This window comes from Thunnus albacares, chromosome 12 (assembly GCF_914725855.1).
Source record: "Thunnus albacares chromosome 12, fThuAlb1.1, whole genome shotgun sequence".
Taxonomy (NCBI): Eukaryota; Metazoa; Chordata; class Actinopteri; order Scombriformes; family Scombridae; genus Thunnus; species Thunnus albacares.
In genome coordinates, this window is record NC_058117.1 from 23,433,666 (window position 1) to 23,454,798 (window position 21,133).

Genomic DNA, 21,133 nt, shown 5'->3' on the forward strand with positions numbered 1-21,133 from the left:
TTATTTAAAAAGAACAAAACTACACACTGAAAACATAAGCATTTTCTTTCAGTAAAAGAACTGTCAAGAGTCTAATTATATTATAATTTGTACCAAAATTGCACCACCCTCTCTGTAAAATGTCCTTTCAAAATAACTGTTAAATACCTGCATATTACTCAGAAAATTTCCAGGACATTAGTGTAAAATTAGGGGACCTGTAAAATAAATGGTTACCATATACTTTCTTAAATTAAATTGCACACTTAATAGATTTATTTGTACATTTCAATAATGTAAACAACCTGGCAGTGCCTGGCAGACAACACTCAGGGCACAACAGTATAAACATAATGGGACGCTCCCTCGTCTTGCGCATGCGTACCCAACCACCCGTTATCATGTCAAACCACAGAAATGAAAGTGTTCCTCTGAAAACTACCTGATGAAGTGGTGAACGAGCAGGTATGGACTCACGCTTTTAAAGTTAGAGGAACATCTCTGAAACGCATGCTTATACTTACAGTAACAGTCTGATACTTGTTCATAAATAAACTTTTTCGAGTCAGAGGCGAGAAACATGGCTAGCTAGCAGCTAGCCGCTCGGCTAAACGTTTCCGTCAGTTGGAAGCTCGCTGTCTTGTTTGGAGAAGCACCTGACAACCGCTCACATGATATAAACTACTGGGACCGGTCTGATGACATTACACAACAGTTTTTCTTTAATTTGTCTGTGTTTGTTAGGTGTAGTTTGGATCACCGGGTTATCGCTCAGGTGCTTGTGAAACATCAACAACAACAACAACATGTTTGGTAAAAAGAAGAGAGCACCAGCACCCAGAGGACAGGGCGCTGCTGCAGCCAAGCAGGTAACAACAACACTGATCAACATGCATGTTTTCTACCGACAAGGTGATTATTGTAACGTTTAATCCTGTCCTGACAGTAGATGTGCCGGTGTCAAATTTTCCTGCTACTAGTGCTAAAATATTGTTAAATTACTTCACACCATGGTTGCCTTGGATTTTATTCACTGAGCAGTGGATCTGTAGGTTGCAGCTTTGTTGGACTCTGCATAAGAAATAACAGGGCTGGGCAATATATCAATATTATATCGATATTGTGATATGAGACTAGATATCATCTTAGATTTTTGATATCGTGATATGGCATAAGTGTTGTCTTTTCCAGGTTTAAAGGCTGCATCACAGTAAACTGATGTAATTTCTGAACTGAACAGACTGTTCAGGCTTTTCTATTATTTACCTTTACCCACTTAGTGACTATATTATAATTATTGATGGCTATTTATCAAAAATTTCATTGTGTGAATATTTTGTGAAAGCACCAATAGTCATCTCTACAATATTGTGGCAATATTGATATCAAGGTATTTGGTCAAAATATGATATTTGATTTTGTCCATATCACCCAGCCCTAAAAAAGCAAACTGTTTAAACTCTGTAAACAAAAGCAGGTTGTTCAAAGTTTTCATTTGACTGGAGATCACTTTAAATGCAGCTCAGTGTCTTTTAGATTCTACGCATCCATTCATATTTTGGAAATTCACACATTTTTCCTGATGAAATTGATCGATTGATTCCTGGAGTGCAATAACTTTGTAGTAAGTGTTAGCTGCGGTGGTAGTTAAATAATGTTTTAAAAGGCAGAGAAATTTGTCATCACACACAGATCATAATGATGGTTTTATCGGGCTCTTTCCTCTGAAAATGACAAATATCACAGTAATGTTGGTAGTATCGATACCGTCATATGTTTCCCTGTGATATATAGTGGAAATGTTACACCTGATAACAGCTGTCCATGAGATGAAGTTGATCTCTTGCCTCCCGGTTTCAGATGGGTCTGTTTGTAGATCTGAACCCTGAGGAGATGATGATGGGTATGGAGGAAAATCTGGATGACCCGGACTTGGAGGCTGAACTTGCTGCTATCACTGGGAATAAAGCTGCTGCTGGGGGAAGAGCCAAGCAGAAGGGGAAGAGTGAGTGCATTGATTATGATTTAAATGACCTTTGTAGACATCTTCAGTGGTGGAAGAAGTGTTCAGATCCTTTACTTAAGTAAAAGTACCAATTCAGCAATGTAAAAATGCTCCATTACAAGTAAAAGTCCTGCATGAAAAATCCCACTTAAGTAAATGTACATAAGTTTTAGCTGCAAAATGTAGTTAAAGTATTTGTTACTATGTTACTGTTGTAGCTGCTGGAGGTGGAGCTAGTTTCAACTACTTTATATACAGTTAACTAGTTTAGTCCAGTGGTTCCCAACCTAGGGGTCGGGCCCCTCCAAAGATTCACCAGATTAATCTGAGGGGTCGTGAGATGATTAATGGGAGAGAAAAGTAGAAAAAACACAGTTCTGATACACAAATCTGTTTTCGGTTTTTCGAATTTTCTATAATATTTGATTTTTGGTAAAATATTGGATCATTTGAGTATTTATTGAAATGAAACCAGCTGTCAAATAAATGTAATGGAGTAGAAAGTACAGTATTTCCCTCTGAAATGTAGTGGAGTAGAAGTATAAAGTAACATAAGTAAATAAGTACAGTACTTGAGTAAATGTACTTTGTTACTTTCCACCACAGAAGGTCTTGGCATTATTTCATATGGTTGGACTAATATTTGCATGTCATTGTGGACCACTGATCTGTGAAGAGAACTTCATACTTGTGTCGAGTCTACATGGCCAAAAGAATGTGATCAATCAAGCATTACCAGCCTGGATCCAGATGATCCAGACTTTTAAGGCTATGTTCACATTACAGGCCTTAATGCTCAGCTCTGATCTTTTCATGTTGATGGTTCACATTCATATGCAGTTGCATAGCCACAGATCAGATATGAATCAGATATGAATCAGATCTAGGACCACATATGTAGGTGGCCTAGATCTGATTTGGAAAAAAACTGATTTGGTTTGTTCACTTTTCTGTGAAAAAAATCACATCTGAGTCACTTGGAGGCAAAAAAATCAAGTGGTGTTCACTGCAGAGCCAAATGGGTGGACGTAGTCCAGCTCCAATTCTCTGGACGTAGTCCAGCTCCACTTCTCTGGACCTTGTCCAGCACCAATTCTCTGGACCTAGTCCAGCTCCACCTCTCTGGACCTGGTCCAGCTCCACCTCTCTGGACCTGGTCCAGCTCCACCTCTCTGGACCTACTTGCACGCCACCCCTCTTTATTTAGGCCCAAACTTCATGCAGTGTGTTATTCAAACTGCACTCTTGCACACACACAGTTTATAGCTGAAGTAGTGTTTTTAATTTTGTAATTCACACACTGATCCACTCATCCAAAATGCAGCATGCATAAAACCAGAATATGACCAATTTATTTTCCTTAAATATGTAACAAATACATCAAATATAAATGCGTTTATGAAACAAATAAATATCACATACATAAGTGAAATGGGCCACTTTGGCAACTCATGAGCTTTCACTTTTTCTTGTTTGGGTGAAACAGCTACAATATAGTTTTCGTTGCTTAAACAGAGAATCAAAAAGATGACTTGAATCATTTGTTTGTGTATCTTGCCAGCAAGGTATCATCGTCACCCGTCTATGCTGCAAAGCATTGAAATAAATACAGTATCACATTATCCAGAGTCTGAAGTTCATCTGAAGTTGTGGACTCTTTACAACATGTAGCAGGACATCATGGCGAGGTTCCTCATGTTAAATTACAAATAAAGACTTGTTATTTTTTGTTAGAAAGCAATTAAGAACTACATCTGGGAATAAGACGACATACATGATGGATGGCTTCCTGAAATGTGGGCTTACAATATAAACCTGAAACAATCTGACAATTTTAAAACTTCAAACAAAACCAAAAGCCTAAATTAATAGTTTCCTGTCTACTTGTTTTTACTCACTACCACCCAACCATATCCTGAAACTGCTCATTTTAATAACTTCCTCTTGCTTCATCCAAAACATTTACTCTGACATCAGGCTATAGCTCAGCCAAGAACATAACAACTTGTAAAACTTGTTATGAACTACGTTTCATGAACCACAATCAGCTGTGTAGGCCTACTCAATTTCTGCACCTCTCTGCTGTGCCCTCTTCCTGCTCATCTTCCACCAAACTTTCCTCCAAGACCGCCGGAGCCTCCCACCACTGGAGCGCCAGCCATCTTGAACTTGGCCGTCCTCCTCCTCTGGGTCGACCTCCTCTTTCTCGAGGACCCCTGCGACCAGCGGCTGCGTTTGCCCGCCACCTTTCCAAGTGTTGCTCACTGAACTAGTGCTACCGAGTTGTATGAGTGAGTTGGGGTTCAGCTGGATCTAGAGCTGGAGCTAGACTAGACCGAGCTTCATCCATTGGCTCTGCAGTGAGCAGCCTTTCAAAAAAGAACAGACTTTGGGCCACTTCAGCATGTAATGTGAACATAGCCTCAATCACTGCCCACATCTGTAAGTTTCTTTTCAGCGTTTATAAGGCTACCACATTACACCCACATTCATCCACTCTTCTTGGAAGGCTTTCCACAACATTTTGGAACCCGACTGCGGATGTTTTTCTTCCATTCAGCAGCAATAACAACATTAGAGAGCTCAGACATGCAGCGTATCCCAAAGATGTTGGATGTGGTTGAGGTCAAGACAGACCAGTCAAGTTCTTTCACACCAAATTGGGAAACCCATTTCTCTTTTGGACCTGGCTTTGTGCACGGAGGGTATTGTTATGTCGAAACAGTTCTTCCTCAAACTGTTATTTCTATCTCACAAAGGACTTACAACACTGTTATGTGCTCCCTTTTAAAATTTCTTCTGGATAACATTAGAAAAAGTGTGATGTAACAGGCCCAAATGGCTCTTTGTCAGGAAATCAACACTCTCAACAATGAAGACAACGGTGTCACAAGTCCTTTGAGAGATACAGTTACAGTTTCTTGATATCAGCTCCTGGAAACATCCTTTGTATCCACATACTTTTGGCTATATGTTACATATTACGATACATGTAAGCTGCTGTAAACCTCCTGCAACAATGTGACCGAGAAATATTTCTGCACATGTGTTATCCTGGGAGAATAGTTATGCTAGTTTTTTCAACAGTGGAGTCACTAATGACATTATTAACATTGACATTATCACTATTTTATCACGTGACAGCTCCTCTGCCCATGGAAGACATCGCAAGAATGGCTGACGAGTGTATGAGAGATGTGGATGACGATGACGACGATGACAATTTGGAAGACGATGAAGATCTGTTGGTTGGTGTTTGTGTATATTCTACTTTTGCTGTCATGCCAAGTTTTACTTTTAGATGTTCTGTCAGCCAGTGTAGCTGTACAAACACAATGCAGTCATTCAAAGAGCGTATGTTATTACAAACAGTTTTGTGTTTGTGGTACCTTTTTGCCACATGGATTAAAAGTTGTGTTGTCTTCATACACTCATTGTTAAGTTTGACATGTGATAAATGGTGGATACTCAGGTGTATACATGTGTTATTAGACAAAAATAAGTGGTAATGTTCTGCATTGGCAGAGTAAGTCTGTCAGTCACTTCTGTTGCTGATATTTTAATGGCAAAGTTAATTTAAGTTGTACATGCATGACCCAAAATGTTTCTACATAGGATGAGAATCGGAGAGATTTCAGTTTTTATATCCTTAACAATTTCCTGTTTGATGAATTTGCTACGTTATCAGCTAATTCAATGATTCTCTACCAGTAAATACAATAATCTCCAGAGCATTTCCATTGTCAACAGTGTCAGTAATTCTGACTGTGAGAAAGAGGAAACCAAAAGTGGAAAATTTAGAAGATAACTGTCTTTTTTAACTGACACGTAGCTGCACAAGCATTTTTGTCATTTTTGGAGCCACAAGTTATCTTTACTGAAGGGTTTTGTCCGATAAAAAACTAGGAAGATGATAGCAGACTGACCATTTAAACCAGTAAAACTACTAGAGCAAAACCAGCATTTATCCAGTGGAAAGTTAAGCTGGACTGATGCAAGTATAAATGTCATGATAACAATTAGCTACCCACCACACTACCGACCCACCTCATGACCCAAAAGCAGGTGAAAAACAACACGTAACCTGACTTGGCTAGAGAAATGCATGTATAGATACCACAGTAACCATGGTAACAGTGACAAAAAGCTTTTATTGGGCTGATAATGGTCGGTGATTTACTGACACGTTGGTTTACAGAACTTTCATTTGTTTGTTTTACCAGATAAAACCCGGCACAAAGCAACGCCTAATGGAAACTGTGTCTCACACTCTGTAATCAAGCTTTGTGTATGAACAATCAAAAGCTGACTGTTGATCAGTTTCTGTTTTTTTTTTTTTCCCCCATTAGGCAGAACTACAGGAAGTGGTGGGTGAGGGGGAAACTGAAGATGTTGTAACTCCTTCCTCCACATCCTCTGCCACTACTGAATCTTCTCAAGCTGCTACACCAGAGTCCACATCGCCGCAGGTACAACACATACTGCTCTCCGCCAGTCTTGAAATTGACACAAAGCAGCAACATATGTGTTAAATTGCGGACAAACACATTTTTGTCTATTTCCTGTAACAGGAAAGGGCAGACGTGTTTGTCCTCCTTCCTTGCTGAGGGTTTACAGCATTAAAGTCCGTTTTTTTTCTTACATCATCCGATTTGGGCTTTTTTTTTGAGTGTAACAATACATCCAAACAATAGTTATTTACCACATGATGTGCCTGGTAGAACAGATGCACTTGGAAATTTCTAACACTTGTCTCTCTTGCTCATAAGTCTGTGCATTCCTGTGATATTTAGTCCACCTGCACTTCAGTCTACTTGCCCAGTATTGTAGATTAACGATGAATGATGAGATCTAGAAAAGCAGATTTTGTAAGCAGTACAGTCCAGCTGTTTTCAAATCATGTTCACAGTACCTCACTGTTGTTTTGGGTGTTGTGAAGCAGCAGGAGGCGAAAGTCTCCTCAGCAGCCCCCGGCAGCCTCCAGCACACCTTAGAGGAGAGAATAGCCATGTACAAGACGGCCTTACAAAACTCCAAGACCGCAGGAGAGACCTCCAAAGCCAGGAGATACGATCGTGGCCTGAAGGTGGGTTTGACTACTGACTGTTGAGAAGATTTATGCGAATTACAGCAGTGTTTTCCCAATAAATGATCGTCTGTTATCATTATAATACGGTCTATTTGTTTTTAATATTGTGAAACTTTACAATTATTACGATAAAGGAAAAGGCTGGCGTTCCATATTTTTCTTACTGTCACCAAATCACATGAAAGGAACCAAAACCAACTGGTCCTCTCAATAATTTCTGACCTCCCCAGTTGATCTGTGGCACTCAGTCTCAAGCTTTTAAATTAATTAAAATGCCCCAAAATAAAATTTTTAAAGCAGTTTTTCAGCTGAAAACAACTCGGAGCTAAATACTGCATGTAAATTATGTGAGCAACACTAAACATGCATCATGCTGTTTGCTATTTTTTACATTATGTTCATAAAACGCATTATATTACACACAAAATATGTTTAATATAAATTATGCCTGTCTCTTAAATTCTTGTGGTAGTTACTAATGTTCTTGTTGTATAGTTGTATTCTTGCGTCTCCTTTTATTACACATGATTTCAGACATCCTCTACAACTGCAGATGATACAGATACACTGTTGTTCTCCACAGACCCTGCAGACGATGTTAGCTGCTGTCAAAAAAGGGAGACCTGTGAACGAGGCAGAGATCCCTCCGCCTGTTGCCACGGGAGCCCCGAAGGTTGCTCCTCGACCCGCCGTTCCCCAACGAGCGCCTCCTCCCGTACCCTCGCGTCCCAAACCCACTCCTCCGGATCAGCAGGGTGAGCCGGAGACCACGACGTCTCCGCCCGCTGTGCCAGAGATCGTCACGCCCAGCAGTGAAGAGGAGCACTCGTCCTCTGCCACCCTGCCAACTTCGAGCAGCCTCCCGTCTCCAGAACAGGATACAGAAGCGCCCGCTGACCTGTCGCCAGCCGGTCAGACAGATGGTCAGTTTTCCTTTAAAACCAGGAAACATAATTTCCATTCAGTTTAGACTGTAACTAACAAATCTGCAGATTATTTTCTAGAGAAATTGATAAATTGTTTGGGCTATAAAATGTCAGAAAATAGGAAAAATGCTCGTCACGGTTGATATCAAATGTCTTGTTTTGTCCGACTAACACTCAAAAACCTGAAGATGTTTAGTTTACTAATGTGTAAGACAAAGAAAAGCAGCAAATTCTCACAAGTTAGAAGCTCAAACTAGGAAATGTTTTGGCATTTTTTCTTACTAATTATTTCAGCTTTTCATGTAAGTGAACAATCCTAAGCAGCACTGCCCCTTTCAGCTAAGCATGAACTGAGACAATCACAGCCATCTTTCCACTCAGTGCCTACATATGCACTAGTTAAAAACTACAAATACTAATTTTAAAGATGGTCAGAAAATGTTCCTGGGGGATACGTAACATTTCCAGAGACTAAAACAAAGTATCGGTAGGTGGTTAAAAGGTGCTAAGGTTTAATAAACACCTGGAGGGACTTTTTTTTTTTGGCCTAAATCAGACATCATTTCGTTGCATGTTAAATTAATAGGACTAATGCAAAACAATCATCATGTCTGTGCAATAAAGCAGCATAAAGCATGGAAACAGGTGGAAACCTGACTGCTTAAAGGTAACAAAATTCAAGTTCCAGCACATCTAAAGCTCACTAATTAGCAGGTTATATCTCATTTGTTTCATTTGTACAAAAAAAGAGGGTGGTTGCCTGGCAACGTCACAGTGCCGACAAATATCCCGCTGTTTGTAGCTTCATGTTTCATTTTATTGGTATTTTGCATACATAAGGGGAATAAACATATTTCTCAAAATGTTGAGAAATTCCTCTAAAGTTTATTTTAGTACTTTGATTTTAATTATATTTCCTGGACAGTTTATCATGCATATAATACACTGATATATGAATCAAGTCACAGGTGATGGGAATTCATGGCTTCCTCATATTTATCAGTTATGGCGACATATTTAGTTGAGTTTATTCTCTTAAGTTTGCGTGTAAACTTCTTTTTAGTTTGCAGATGCAATCAAATCAAATCAAATCAATTTTATTTTTATAGCTAGTTACCGCAGGGAACTTTTCACATAGAGCAGGTCTAGACCGTACTCCTTAATTTACAGAGACCCAACATTCCCCCAATGAGCAAGCAACCATTAAATATTTGTCCTCCAGCTTCTAGAAATAGTTCCTGGCTATGTGATGAATACGGCGTTTCACTCTGGTAATTGCCGTGTGCTCCTCTCTGTCCCGTGAATCCGCAGCGAATGAGGCAACCAAGACGATGCTTCTGGAGAGGCAGAAAGAATACAAGATGGCAGCTCTGAGAGCCAAGAAGCAGGGAGATGTGGAGCAAGCGATGCTTCACTTCAAGACCAGCAAGGTGAGTTAGACAAAGACAAAGCCTCCTTTGTATAAATCTGTCACGGCGGTGTTGTGTTTTGTATAAATTTGAATCTCCTATTATATGTTTTCGCTGGTGTGTGTGTCAGTATTTCACCTTCAGGGTGTTTTATTGTTTAGGCGGTGTCAGAACAGTACTGCGTGAGAAGAAATGTGTTTAATGAATGTGTGAATGTGCAAACAACTTCCTTGTAGAATGAGCTGATTTTCTGTTTTAAGATCTCAAACATATACAAACACATACAGAATAAACTTATTTTGAGCCAAGTAGAATAATTTTGGTGTTTTTTTTAAAGATGTAAATATGTAACCAGAATGATGCAGATGTTATACATCTATTCATACATAAGTGTATTAAATAACTTCTGTGTTTTCCTTCTTGTTAAATAAATCAAATAGTCGTCCAAAACGATTGTAAACTGAGTAAAACAGTCGTCACTCCAATGATCTTTTCTTGATTTTATCCATAACTTTTTATATATTTATCACTTCAAGTTAAATAAAGATGATGAAACCTTGTTTCTGCTGGAATTGAAAGCATCATTCAAACAATTTAGCTCAGCAGAGCCGGTTTGTGTTGCAGGAATGTAGCAGCCGACTGAGCAGCTGCTGCTGCTGTTGTGATAATAGACACAGTGTGTTTGTTAACCTGATGTTTTACAGGATTGTTTCTAAAGGAATATTCTTGACCTTTTTTTGTTGTTTCTGTTCAAGACAGTTAATTGTGTCTTTACTTTCTTTAACTTACCAACATTTATCAATTTATTTGATACATGTCAATAATAATAAGAGTAATGAATTTAATCCAGACGAGGTGTTTTCATTCAGCGGAAACATCTGATTTTAAGTGAAAATGCCAACACGCACTTCCACAGTATTATCTGTGCTGCCTCAGTCTGTGGCTTCACATTCCAACCGCAGGATTTCTCTCTCAAGTATGTGAAACATGTCAACAATCTGGAAGTTGACAAAGACCATCATTATGTTTGACAGTGTTGGGCTTTTTGTGTGTTTTTTTGGTGCAGAGGTTCGATGCAGTGATTGAGGCTTTGGAAAAAGGACAAGCAGTCGATCTGAGTGACCTTCCTCCATCTCCTGGACAGGGTAAGGAACATAATATGACTTATTCTAGCAATTTAAAAAATGTTGTATGAAGCCTGTCATCTCAAATCACTGGTTTAAGATGATAAACACACAGAAAAAGCGACTATAACTTGTAATTGTACAGGAAACAACAATAACTTGATGAAATATTTTGTTCTTAACACAAATTATTGATTTCCTGGATTTGGAGGATGAGGAAATGTATAATCAGTGGCTTCATCAATAAATACATTCAGCAAATTTCATAATATAAGTAACGAGCAATGAGATGCAGCATCTGCTTCTGTATGTTTCAAGTTTATCTTGTGTATTTATATCATTGGTGCAGGAGGAAACTCTGCTGCGATGAAGGAACCTTCGTCTGAGCAGAACACACAGGTCACCCAACCGGTCGCAGCAGCTCCTTCAGGTAATAATAATTCCAACAATATTTATTAACCTGTAGGTATTCACTTGTGTTGTTGCTGCAAGTCAAGTTTATTTTTGACAGCTCATGCAGTTTTGTTTTCACTTTCACCCTCACTGCACTCAACAGTATTTCTATCAATCAGCTAATGTGAGCTTGAGGTCAAACTGAAGATGTCAGGCGATCTCTAAAAGATGATGACGCACCGCAGCGTGTTGTGCATTAGTCTGCCTTCAGAGACTGAATCTCACAACGGCAGCCAAAACAGCCGAATATGCGTACATAGTCAAACTTATGCTACTTATGATGGAATTAAAGGTTACTGAAGCTATAAAAGCACCATGAAAGTGAGAAAACTAGATGAAAAAACAGAGGACAATAGTTTTCCTATTAAAACACAAATACACAGTTATTATGAGGACCAATCATATAGAGAAATATCGAGTACAGGAATGTATTGAATTGTACTGAATTTTAGTCTTGTTCATTTCATCTTTAAACAGATATTTTTCTATTTAAACCATGATTTCAGCTACCAGGCACCAATGAAAATGCATTAAGTAAAGTATAAACACAGATGTTAACAGTGATATTGTAAACATTGTTGTCTCACCCCAATCAGCCCCTGCAGCTCCCAAGGACGCGCTGGAGGCGCTCGAGCAGAGACGAGCCAAATATGTGGAGGCGTCTGCTCAGGCTAAAGCCAGCGGAGACGACCGCAAGGCCCGAATGCACGACCGCATCGCCAAGGTAGGAGAAGAAACTCTCCTCCCGATGACCTCCCGATCACAGGGGTCATAAATAGCATAAATGAAGCTAAATGAGAGTTGTTTTTTTGTGAAATAGAGGTAGTAAGTTCAGTCGACAGGGAAAGAGTAAGTAATCAGTATATCAGTTAAAGGATTGATCTTTTTACTGCTTGAGTCATTTCTACATTGTTTGAACAGTATAAATAATTAATTTTGGAGTTAAAATGATAAACCTAAACTGTATTAAAACAGAAAAAAGATGTAAAGATGTTAAATATTAATAAAAGAAGAAGAAAAAGCAGTTAGTGTAAATGACAAAACCACTATACTTTTAGCTCGATGCAGTAACACTTTCACCTCTCGGCCTTCTCCAAAAACGCTGCATCCTGACACGAGGACAGTGATTGAAATTACAGAAGCTGTAGCTCTGCTGTTTCAAAACATTTGACCTCTCCCCCTCCCTCCTGCAGCAATACCAGAGTGCCATCCGAGCTCACAAAGCAGGAAAAGCAGTCAACTTTGACGAGCTCCCCGTTCCCCCCGGTGAGATCCTTCTGTGATTCATGTTTCAACTGTGTCATTTCCAAGTTACATCCAACTCCGTAAAACTGGATCAGCATTGTGTTTCCGGTTCTGTAGACCCGGGGTGTTACTGAGTACTGTGTTACTATAAAAGCTGTCAGTGAGTCTTTGTACCAGCGCCACAAGACGTCTTTTTGTACTTGACCAAAAAAATATATCCAGAAGTTGAAGAACTGTGATGCCAGTTATAATGAGCATTTCTTTTTTTATTGTACAGGCTTTCCTCCAATCCCAGGCCAGAAGGCGACGACAGGAGCCGAGCAGGGATTTGTCGCCGCACTCGAGGCCGCCAATAAACTCGCCTCTACTGACGCTACTGAAATAGCAGATGAAGAAGAAGATGAGGAGGAGAAGGAGGAAGAGGTTAACGTTTACATGATCACTTTTTGATTAGAATCCTGTGCGTAAATCTTTTATGATTAATAAAGATTCGCCTGTGTTAGATTGTTAAAAATGCTCAACGTCTGTTGTAGTCCAAGCCTGCTGCTGCTCCACAAGAAGCGAAGAAGCCAACGTTAGACGTCCACGCCGCAGGTCACGGACGGAAAAGGACCCCGTCACCTTCACCTGACAGGACAGCCACCAGAGGACTCTCGCCAACAGGTCAGTCCCAACAGGAGCCGACACGTCCTCCAAAACACAAAACACTGAGAGCAGCCTCGTGTGACATCAGTCACAGGAAGTCAGTTTAATTTCAGTGATTCTGAACATGTTCGGGACATTTAGCAGGACCGTTCTGATCACGAAATTAGACCCAGCACCACAGGCTGCTGCTGGTGTGTTCAGGTGGCGTCGTGTATATGAGAGATGAGTTCACTGATGTGTTATTTATGACTTTGTAAGTGGTCATTTTATGTTCACGAGTTGTACTTTAGCCCCTTCCAACACAACCTTCCAGGGCTCCATATGCTGACGTTTTATACTCCATCTTACACAAGAGTTTAAGAATCAAAAACAACAACATTAGATATTAGGTCAACAGAATAAAAAAACATAAATCCCGGAGAAAACCAATACATACATGTATGGATCTACCTTTTTAGTTTTTATTATTTCCTTGTTCTTAGCATCCAACTAAAATGCAGGAAACACAAATCATTAACTGTTTTCGAAACCAGAACGAGGTGACGTCACTTTTTATTGTCTGTGACCAAAACAACAACAACAGCGTTCCCTCAAATTTGAATAACATCCCATCATGATGAAAATCCTGCAAGTTCCATTTGAAAAACACCAAACATCCTGTTGAGGATAAAACAGTAAACACATGTTCTTGATGTTTCTGCGGTTCAGTTTGTATCATTTCCAGTGCAGCGAGAAACATTTTTAAAGTCATAAATTTATTGTTTATTGACTTAAAAAAAGTAAAGCCGTGTAAACAGAAGTACACATGGTGGCATTTTGCTTCTTAGACACAAAATGATTCATTCTTCAGTGATCCTAAAGAGGGGAAAAACATTTCTAAATTGAAAATAGATTATAAAATATTATGTCATTAATTAACTGCACACAATTACAGTACTGTCTGAAGAGCATCGTTCACATCAAAGGAGCCTTCGTTCTTCTTCCTCTTGATCATCTATCAAGTCAACAAACTTTTTAGTCAAGCAGTAAATTTCTTGTCCTCACAGGACCAGTATGAGCAGACTGGTGCTGATACTGGATCACATGCAGTTCTACCAGTAAACCTACTTCATTTATTTGAATTTAACTCAGTTAATTAATAAAGTAAATAGTGTAGTTTAAACTCTGCTCACTTGTTTTTTGTTCATCTGTTGAACATCACATCTCAGTAGTCAAATACAGATGTTTCCCTTCATGACAGCTGTGATATCACAGTGAGTGATCGACTACAATACGTCAGTTAAGCACACTGATCGCTCTCTCCGTCCTCTTCTTCGTCCTCCAGCGGTTCAGCAGCTGGAGTTCCTGGAGGGCCGGAAGAAGCAGTACATGAAGGCGGCTCTGCAGGCGAAGCAGAAGAACGACATGGAGCAGGCCAAGAATTTCCTCCGCACCGCCAAGGGCTTCGACCCCATGATCGAGGCAGCGCGCAGCGGCAAAACCGTGGACATCAGCACGGTCAGAACTCAGCAGACTGTAGATTCACTCCTGATTACCGACAGAGATGAGACTCGTGTCGCTCACAGCCCATCCTCTCTGTGTGCTGTACCCGCAGGTGCCGTCGCCCCCTGGTGACGAAGACGAGGACTTCATCCTGGTGCACCACAGCGACGTTCAGATCTCGGAGAAAGCAGAGCAGGTTTACACGCAGCTGGCCAAGATTCTCAAAGAGCAGTATGAGGTGAGACTGCAGCGAGAGATGGAAACATTCTTCTGATTCACAGTTATTGATCCAGATTGAGTTCAAGGTTTTTTGGAGTGTCCTGTTTATGCGTTGTGCATGTAAACATCATATTCTTGTGTCAGAAAGCCCTCATCCTGCATTAAAAACCAGGATATTGTGGCATGTAAACACCTCATCCAGGTTTCTGATATTTCTCTGATGGTGCAGAAATTAGTGGCTGAGATGTTGAGAAATCAAGACACAACTGCAGGCAGATCCTCAGAAACCCAGATACTGTTGTGATCACATATAGATATGAATAACCAGGTTTCTTATGTTCCATCAAATCCCAAATAACAATAAAACTACGATACTAATGTGCATGTAAACATATTCTTCATTATTCTGAGGAAAAAGGAAGTTTTGCCCCTTAATTTAAAATAAATTACACAAATGTTTTGGCTTTTTCTCAACTACAGCTCATATTAGAAATATAATAAACGTTCATATTCTATTGATTTTAGTGTGTGAAGTGTGCAAGAGCATCATGTTCAATGAGGGCCGACTGTTATCAGGATAAATATGATGTTTATCATCTTCATGGGTAAATTCAGTAATTTTAACAAATTATCAGTAAAAGGAAACAGAATAGAAACAAGATTTTTGTAAATGAGCTTTATATAAATATACAAACATCAGCAATATATGAATAATATATTATTACAGCTATATTAGAGAACTCTCCTGTATAGATGTCAAGTCTTATTACAATTTTGATGCCAGTTTCAAATAAATAAATGTGATGTTTTTGTCTTTCGAACCTTTTTAAACATTTTATTATACATCAGAAGTAAACTTTCACACCGTCGACTCTGCTCCGCTGCAGCAGCACGATGTTCATTTTCCTCAGTAAGAATTCCCATCGCCCTGAAGAAACTTAAAGCTCCACAAAATCTCCCCAGAATTCAACATTTCCAGCTCTCTGATATGTTTAGAAGTTTCCGAATAAATTCTGATGCCAAAAAAAGATTTTTGATTTCTATTCCCAGTCTGGTTGGCCTGCACTGTTACTGTCTCACTGTTTGCCAGCGAGACAAACATTTTCCTCGAGATGTCTGAGATTGTTTTTCTGGTTTTTCCTCCTTTTTTTTTGTAGAAATGTATGACTCACTCCAAGCAATTCACACACCTGGGGAACGTCACAGAAACAACAAAGTAAGATTCAGAGACATTTTTATGAGTTGAGGTTTATAAACAGACTCTCATTATTATTATAAGACTGGAAGCTACATAACTGTTATTTTCATTAGCAATAAATCTGTTTATCTATTGGATTAAATAGATTATCAATGTCTTAAATGACAGCGTCCAGAGACCCAACAGTCAAACAACCCAAAGGTTCGGTTAATGAGATGAAGCTTTAATGTCTTCCAGGTTTGAGAAGATGGCCGAGACTTGTAAGAAGAGTCTGGAGGTCCTGAAACTGTCTCAGGCGAAGGGTCTGCCTCCTCCCAAACATCACTTTGAGGAGAGATCGTTTCGCACGGTCAGGTGAGCACAATCAGCACGGACAAATCTGATATTTAGATTAAACTGCAGAAACCCGCAGTTCACTAAAAGATTTTCTTTAGTCCTGACAAGTAGGGAGTCAAAGGTTACTTGTGGGTAGAATTACAGGTTTTTTTATGTATTTATAAATGTTAAAAATATACATTTAATGTACTTAATGTGCTCACTATAGGCTTCTGTGTTTCATCTGACATCCTGGTGTTCCTCGAGATTTTATATGAATATAAAGAAAGTAAATGTGAAACGTCACCGTGCTAAATCTTTGTAAACAGAGCAGACTGGTCGTCACATCTGATTCTTATTTTTTGTTCAGTCGTTCTCTTTGCTGAAGTGTTTTTGACTTGTGCCAATAAATCACTTGTGTCTTTCTCTGTCTCTCCTCACTTTTTTTTCTGTTCCCTTGCAGGATTTTCCCGGAGCTGAGCAGCACAGAGATGGTTGTTGTTATCGTGAAAGGAATGAATCTTCCTGCTCCTAGTGGTAAAAACAAAAGTCTTTAAAACATTTGAAATTATATCTATAAATTTAGTTTTATGCTTTCAGTTGCTTTGTAGAAGCTTAAAATAATTGTTTATTGATCTCCATGTCAGCTGTGGTGAAAAATTAAGCCTTAGATCTCAAATTGAATCCTTTAAGTCTACAGCTGCTTTGAATGTTTGAATTCAGTTATATTAAGTTGCTTTAAAGTCTTTAGTTGCTGCAACCTTTAGCTTTATATGATTAAAGCTTTGTTGATTCTTAACAGTTTATTGTAAATCACCAACTTCGAATAAAAAATTCTGAAAAATTCTTCTTTCTGCAGGAATCCAAACAAACGATCTAGATGCCTACGTCAAGTTTGACTTCCCCTACCCGAGCACGGTAAGATCTCTGACTACACTTCTATTTCACAGCCACAGCAGGACGGCGAGACGTTTCACACCGACGAATAGTTTTCCTCAAAGTTTCGGTGTCTGTTTATTCACCAACAGGAGCAGCCGCAGAAACACAAAACAGCTGTCATCAAGAACACTAACTCCCCAGGTGAGAACACGAAGATTTCTGTAGATGTGTGTGTGTGTTTGATATGTGTGTATCAGCAGCCTGGATGTTTTCAGAGCAACTTTTAACAGATCTGCATGACATTTTTTTTTCCAGTATACTGTTCTGTCTCTCCTTTGTAGGTAAAATTAGGTTTCCTGGAAGTCATTGTTTATTTGTCTGAAATTCTTGGTTTGCTGAGCGATTGTCGCTGCACGTCTTCATCTGTGATCTCTCTTTTAACCAGAATACAACCAGAGCTTCACCCTGTCAATCAACCGTAACCACCGTGGCTTCAGGAGGGTTGTGACGTCTAAAGGACTCAAGCTGGAGCTGCTGCACAAAGGGTGAGTCACAGCCAGACGTCGTCACTCTCGCACTGCAGGGCGACGACATCGTCACTCAGGTTTGGGAGGAAAATGTGACGCATCGGATGCATCTGCAAAGTTTTCAGAACAGCTCAGCGCGTCATTATCATGTGTCAACAATGTCATTTTGACCAAAAAAAACCCCAAAACATCAAGACTTTTAGCAGTGAAATCACTGCTAAAAGAAAAAAAACTTCTATAAGACGAGGAAGAAATAATAATGTCTTGTGTTTTGGAGAAACTGGACATAATAATGAGTTATCTCCCAGTCCTGTCAATGTTCACTCTGTTAATAAATATGAATTATTAATCAAGTTTAAAGTTGCGGAAAAAAACACTATATATACAGTAATTTGTTGCTGTATCATAATAACCAAAATCCCTTATGATAAGAGGTTATCTGGCGTAGTTTATTGTCACAATGCAACATCACATCCACGTATCACTCAGCTCTACAGGTCTAAAAACTTCTGTTGAAAATAATATTCAGTAATATGAAATATATTCAATTCTATTTCAAGGTCTAAAACATGAAAAGTCACCTGTTCTGGTGCTTTAAGTTTGTGCTCTGCTGGATGTCTGTTGACTGAGATAACTTACAGTGTTTGAGCATCAAAGAAAGAAAAGGAAAATGTCAGAGCAGCTGAAAGGCAGCTGTGTGTCGTTCAGTGTTGTCGTGTTGAGGTTGTGACAGTGACGCTGCTTCTGTGTGTCATCTCACAGCGGTTTCCTGCGGAGCGACAAGCCGATCGGGACGGCCCTCGTGAAAATGGAGAAACTGGAGTCACAGAGTGAGATCAGGGAGATCGTAGAGGTGAGCCACACGACAAAACAAACCTCATAATGACAGTTTTTCTCCCGTTGTAGTATTTGTTAATGAAAACATGAGCAGCATCGTGGTTTGATGTTAAGCTAACAGAAGGCGTGTGGTTTCAGATGCAGCAACTTTTATCTGTTGCACAATCCACCGCCACGAAAACTGGCATCTTAGTGACAACTACGCACCTGTGAATATCTAAGATTAGAGCTGCAACAAGTAGTTGATTAACAAAAACTCAATCGGCAACTGTTTTGATAATCAAATAATCATTTTAGTAATTTTTTTATGCAAAAAAAGCCAAACATTAACTAGTTTCAGTTAATATTATATGTGATTATTTAATGCTTTTCTTTGTCAAACATGATAGTAAACTGAAGATCTTCCAGTTTTGGACTGTTGATCAAAGAAAACAAGACGTATGAAGACGTCACTTTGGACATTTCTGACATTTTAAAGCCAAAATGACTAATCAATTAGTGGAGAAAATAATCACCAGATGAAGCAGGTTAGTTTCAGCTCTTTCTAAGATCCTCGTGTCTCTTGTGTCAGGTGATGGACGGTCGCAAGCCTTCAGGAGGTCGTGTCGAAGTGAGGATCCGACTGCGGGAGCCTCTGAGCGGTCAGGACATGCAGACAAGCACCGAGCGCTGGCTGGTGATCGATCAGTCACAGGTAGTTATAAATATACATCACAGTGTTCATATTCTTGCAGCTTTATTATCTTGAAACGCGGTACTGAGATCGAGCGAGACTCCTGACATTGGTTGTTTTTGTCTCCAAGGTTCTTGTTTAGATGTTTCTGTGAGATTAAACATCATCAGACAAGATACAGGTAATAATTTCCCCCTTTTTTTTGTCTGAAATGAATGAAAATGAAGTAAAAATCACGTTTGCTGTTTATTTAATAGCATTTTAGCATTAGACTCAATTAAATGTAGGTGTTTGAGGATATGTTTGGCTGTATTTGACACCACGTCTCCGTCCGCAGATTAAAGGCACTCAATCAAAAAACACTCAGAGGAGGAGGAGGAAGGAGAGAGGAAGGAGTCGAGGATCCAATGAGGGCGGTCTGTTGCTCAGATTAGACTCAAGACTTACGCGGGTTTTTTGACTTCTTTAAAACGTTTGCACATTGCAAGACACACGAGCTCCCTTTCACACGGCAGTCCACCAGGAGGACACATGGAGCTGGCTCTCGGTAGACCGGCGGCTTCTTATCCGCTGACCTCGTGTCTGTTTTCAGTAGGAGAAGCTGCTGCGGGAGCGTCGACGCAGGAAGACTTGCGACTGATCGGGGGCTCCTTGTGAGATTTATCGCAGGGCAAAAAAATAAAACAGGCAAAGTTTATTGATCAAGCAGTTTCCTCATGTGTCACTCCGGCTCCTGGAGGACGGCAGTGTGTCCTCCGCTAACGTCGAAGGGTCTCAAAGTGTCGAGCTAACCTGATCCTGCTGCCCGACGTGACTTTAGTTCATATAATATCAAAGAATGTGCACATATTCCTCATTATACAGCTCTGGTATCTAGAACTGCACCTATGCACTAATACCAAAGTAATCACTGTTGCTGTAAAAATCCTGCATATTTGAATCGCCTTTAGCTGCCAAACAACCTGTTACGACGACACGAGAGAGTTTAATATATGTGACGGTACACCGACTGTTTTTATTATTTTTCGTCTGGTTTTCAGAGTGAGAGGTCAGGCAGCACCTTCACTGATGTTTTACAGGAGCAAGCCAAGAAATTATGATAGAAGGTACGATTATATGATACTTAATATAATTATTTTAAAGACCACACTCCCTTTTTTTTTTTTTGACACATTTCACCTTAATATGTCCTCTAACTGTGGACACTAAACTTACACATTTAAAACCAACTTGTTCATGGATTTAGGTGTTAGAATTACATATTTGTTGTTGTTGTTTACACTTAATAGCACAAATCTGTGCACGTCAGAATTAGAGCTGCAACGATTAGTCGATTAAACAATCGTCAGAAGATTTATCTGCAACTATTTTGATAATCGATTAATCATTTTAGTCTTTTTTCTTTAAGCGAAAATGCCAAAAAAATTTGCTATTTCCAATTTCTCAAATGTGATGAATCTATGATTTTCTTTTGGGTTTTGGACATAATTAGACACATAAAGACGTAACCTGTGACTCTGGGAAATTATTACAGGCATTTTCACTATTTTTGTTTTTACACTTTATTGACAAAACGATTAATCGATTTAATATTCAGCAGATTAATTGATAGTAAAATAATTGTTAGTTGCAGCCTTAGTTAGAGTCACAACTGAGCTGAGTTCACCTGATATTTAACTGTTATTACTTGAGGTAAACAAAAAAAGTTTTGCTCTAAAAAAGTTAAATATTCATTTTATCTTAAAGCAAACATCCATTATTACACAGATTATTAAGTTGTTAAAATAGTCTAATAGCATCTTATACATATTTAAGCATAGATAGTATCTAAGTTTAAGGAATAGCTCGACTCCTATTAGTTTTCTTGTCAAGAATTAATAAGATTGACACCAGTCTCATATCTGTGTGTTAAGTATGAAGCTGTAGCCAGGAGGCAGTTAGCTTAGCTTAGCCTAGCTTAGCGTAAAGACTGGAAGCAGGAGGAAACAGTTAGCCTCATTCAGTCCACAGTTAAAAAAATCTGCCTATCAGCACCTCTAAAGCTCACTTATCAACTCCTTGTATCTTGTCTGTTTAATGTGTATACAAAGTAAGAGTGTAAAAATGATAATTTGTGGGTTTGGAGGGG

At 39.3% G+C, this 21,133-nt stretch overlaps 1 protein-coding gene across 2 annotated transcripts; it reads left to right on the top strand.

Moving 5' to 3' along the window:
- The first annotated feature begins 352 nt into the window (after positions 1–352).
- cc2d1b (coiled-coil and C2 domain containing 1B) lies at positions 353–19,710 on the top strand. Of its 2 annotated transcripts, none has more exons than XM_044368529.1 (26): positions 353–444; positions 724–848; positions 1,840–1,984; positions 5,129–5,232; positions 6,334–6,453; positions 6,924–7,070; positions 7,657–7,996; positions 9,311–9,429; positions 10,475–10,553; positions 10,882–10,962; positions 11,582–11,709; positions 12,179–12,251; positions 12,508–12,653; positions 12,764–12,893; positions 14,200–14,372; positions 14,470–14,595; positions 15,734–15,792; positions 16,012–16,128; positions 16,553–16,626; positions 16,949–17,007; positions 17,118–17,169; positions 17,414–17,513; positions 18,258–18,348; positions 18,904–19,026; positions 19,136–19,186; positions 19,343–19,710. In XM_044368529.1, exons 2-25 carry the CDS (start codon positions 786–788, stop codon positions 19,145–19,147), a joined length of 2,661 nt encoding a protein of 886 aa, XP_044224464.1. In that variant the 5' UTR covers positions 353–444; positions 724–785; the 3' UTR covers positions 19,148–19,186; positions 19,343–19,710. The 2 variants fall into 2 exon arrangements, with proteins under 2 accessions (XP_044224464.1, XP_044224465.1); XM_044368530.1 differs by having other exon boundaries at positions 6,927–7,070.
- The last annotated feature ends 1,423 nt before the right edge of the window (positions 19,711–21,133 follow it).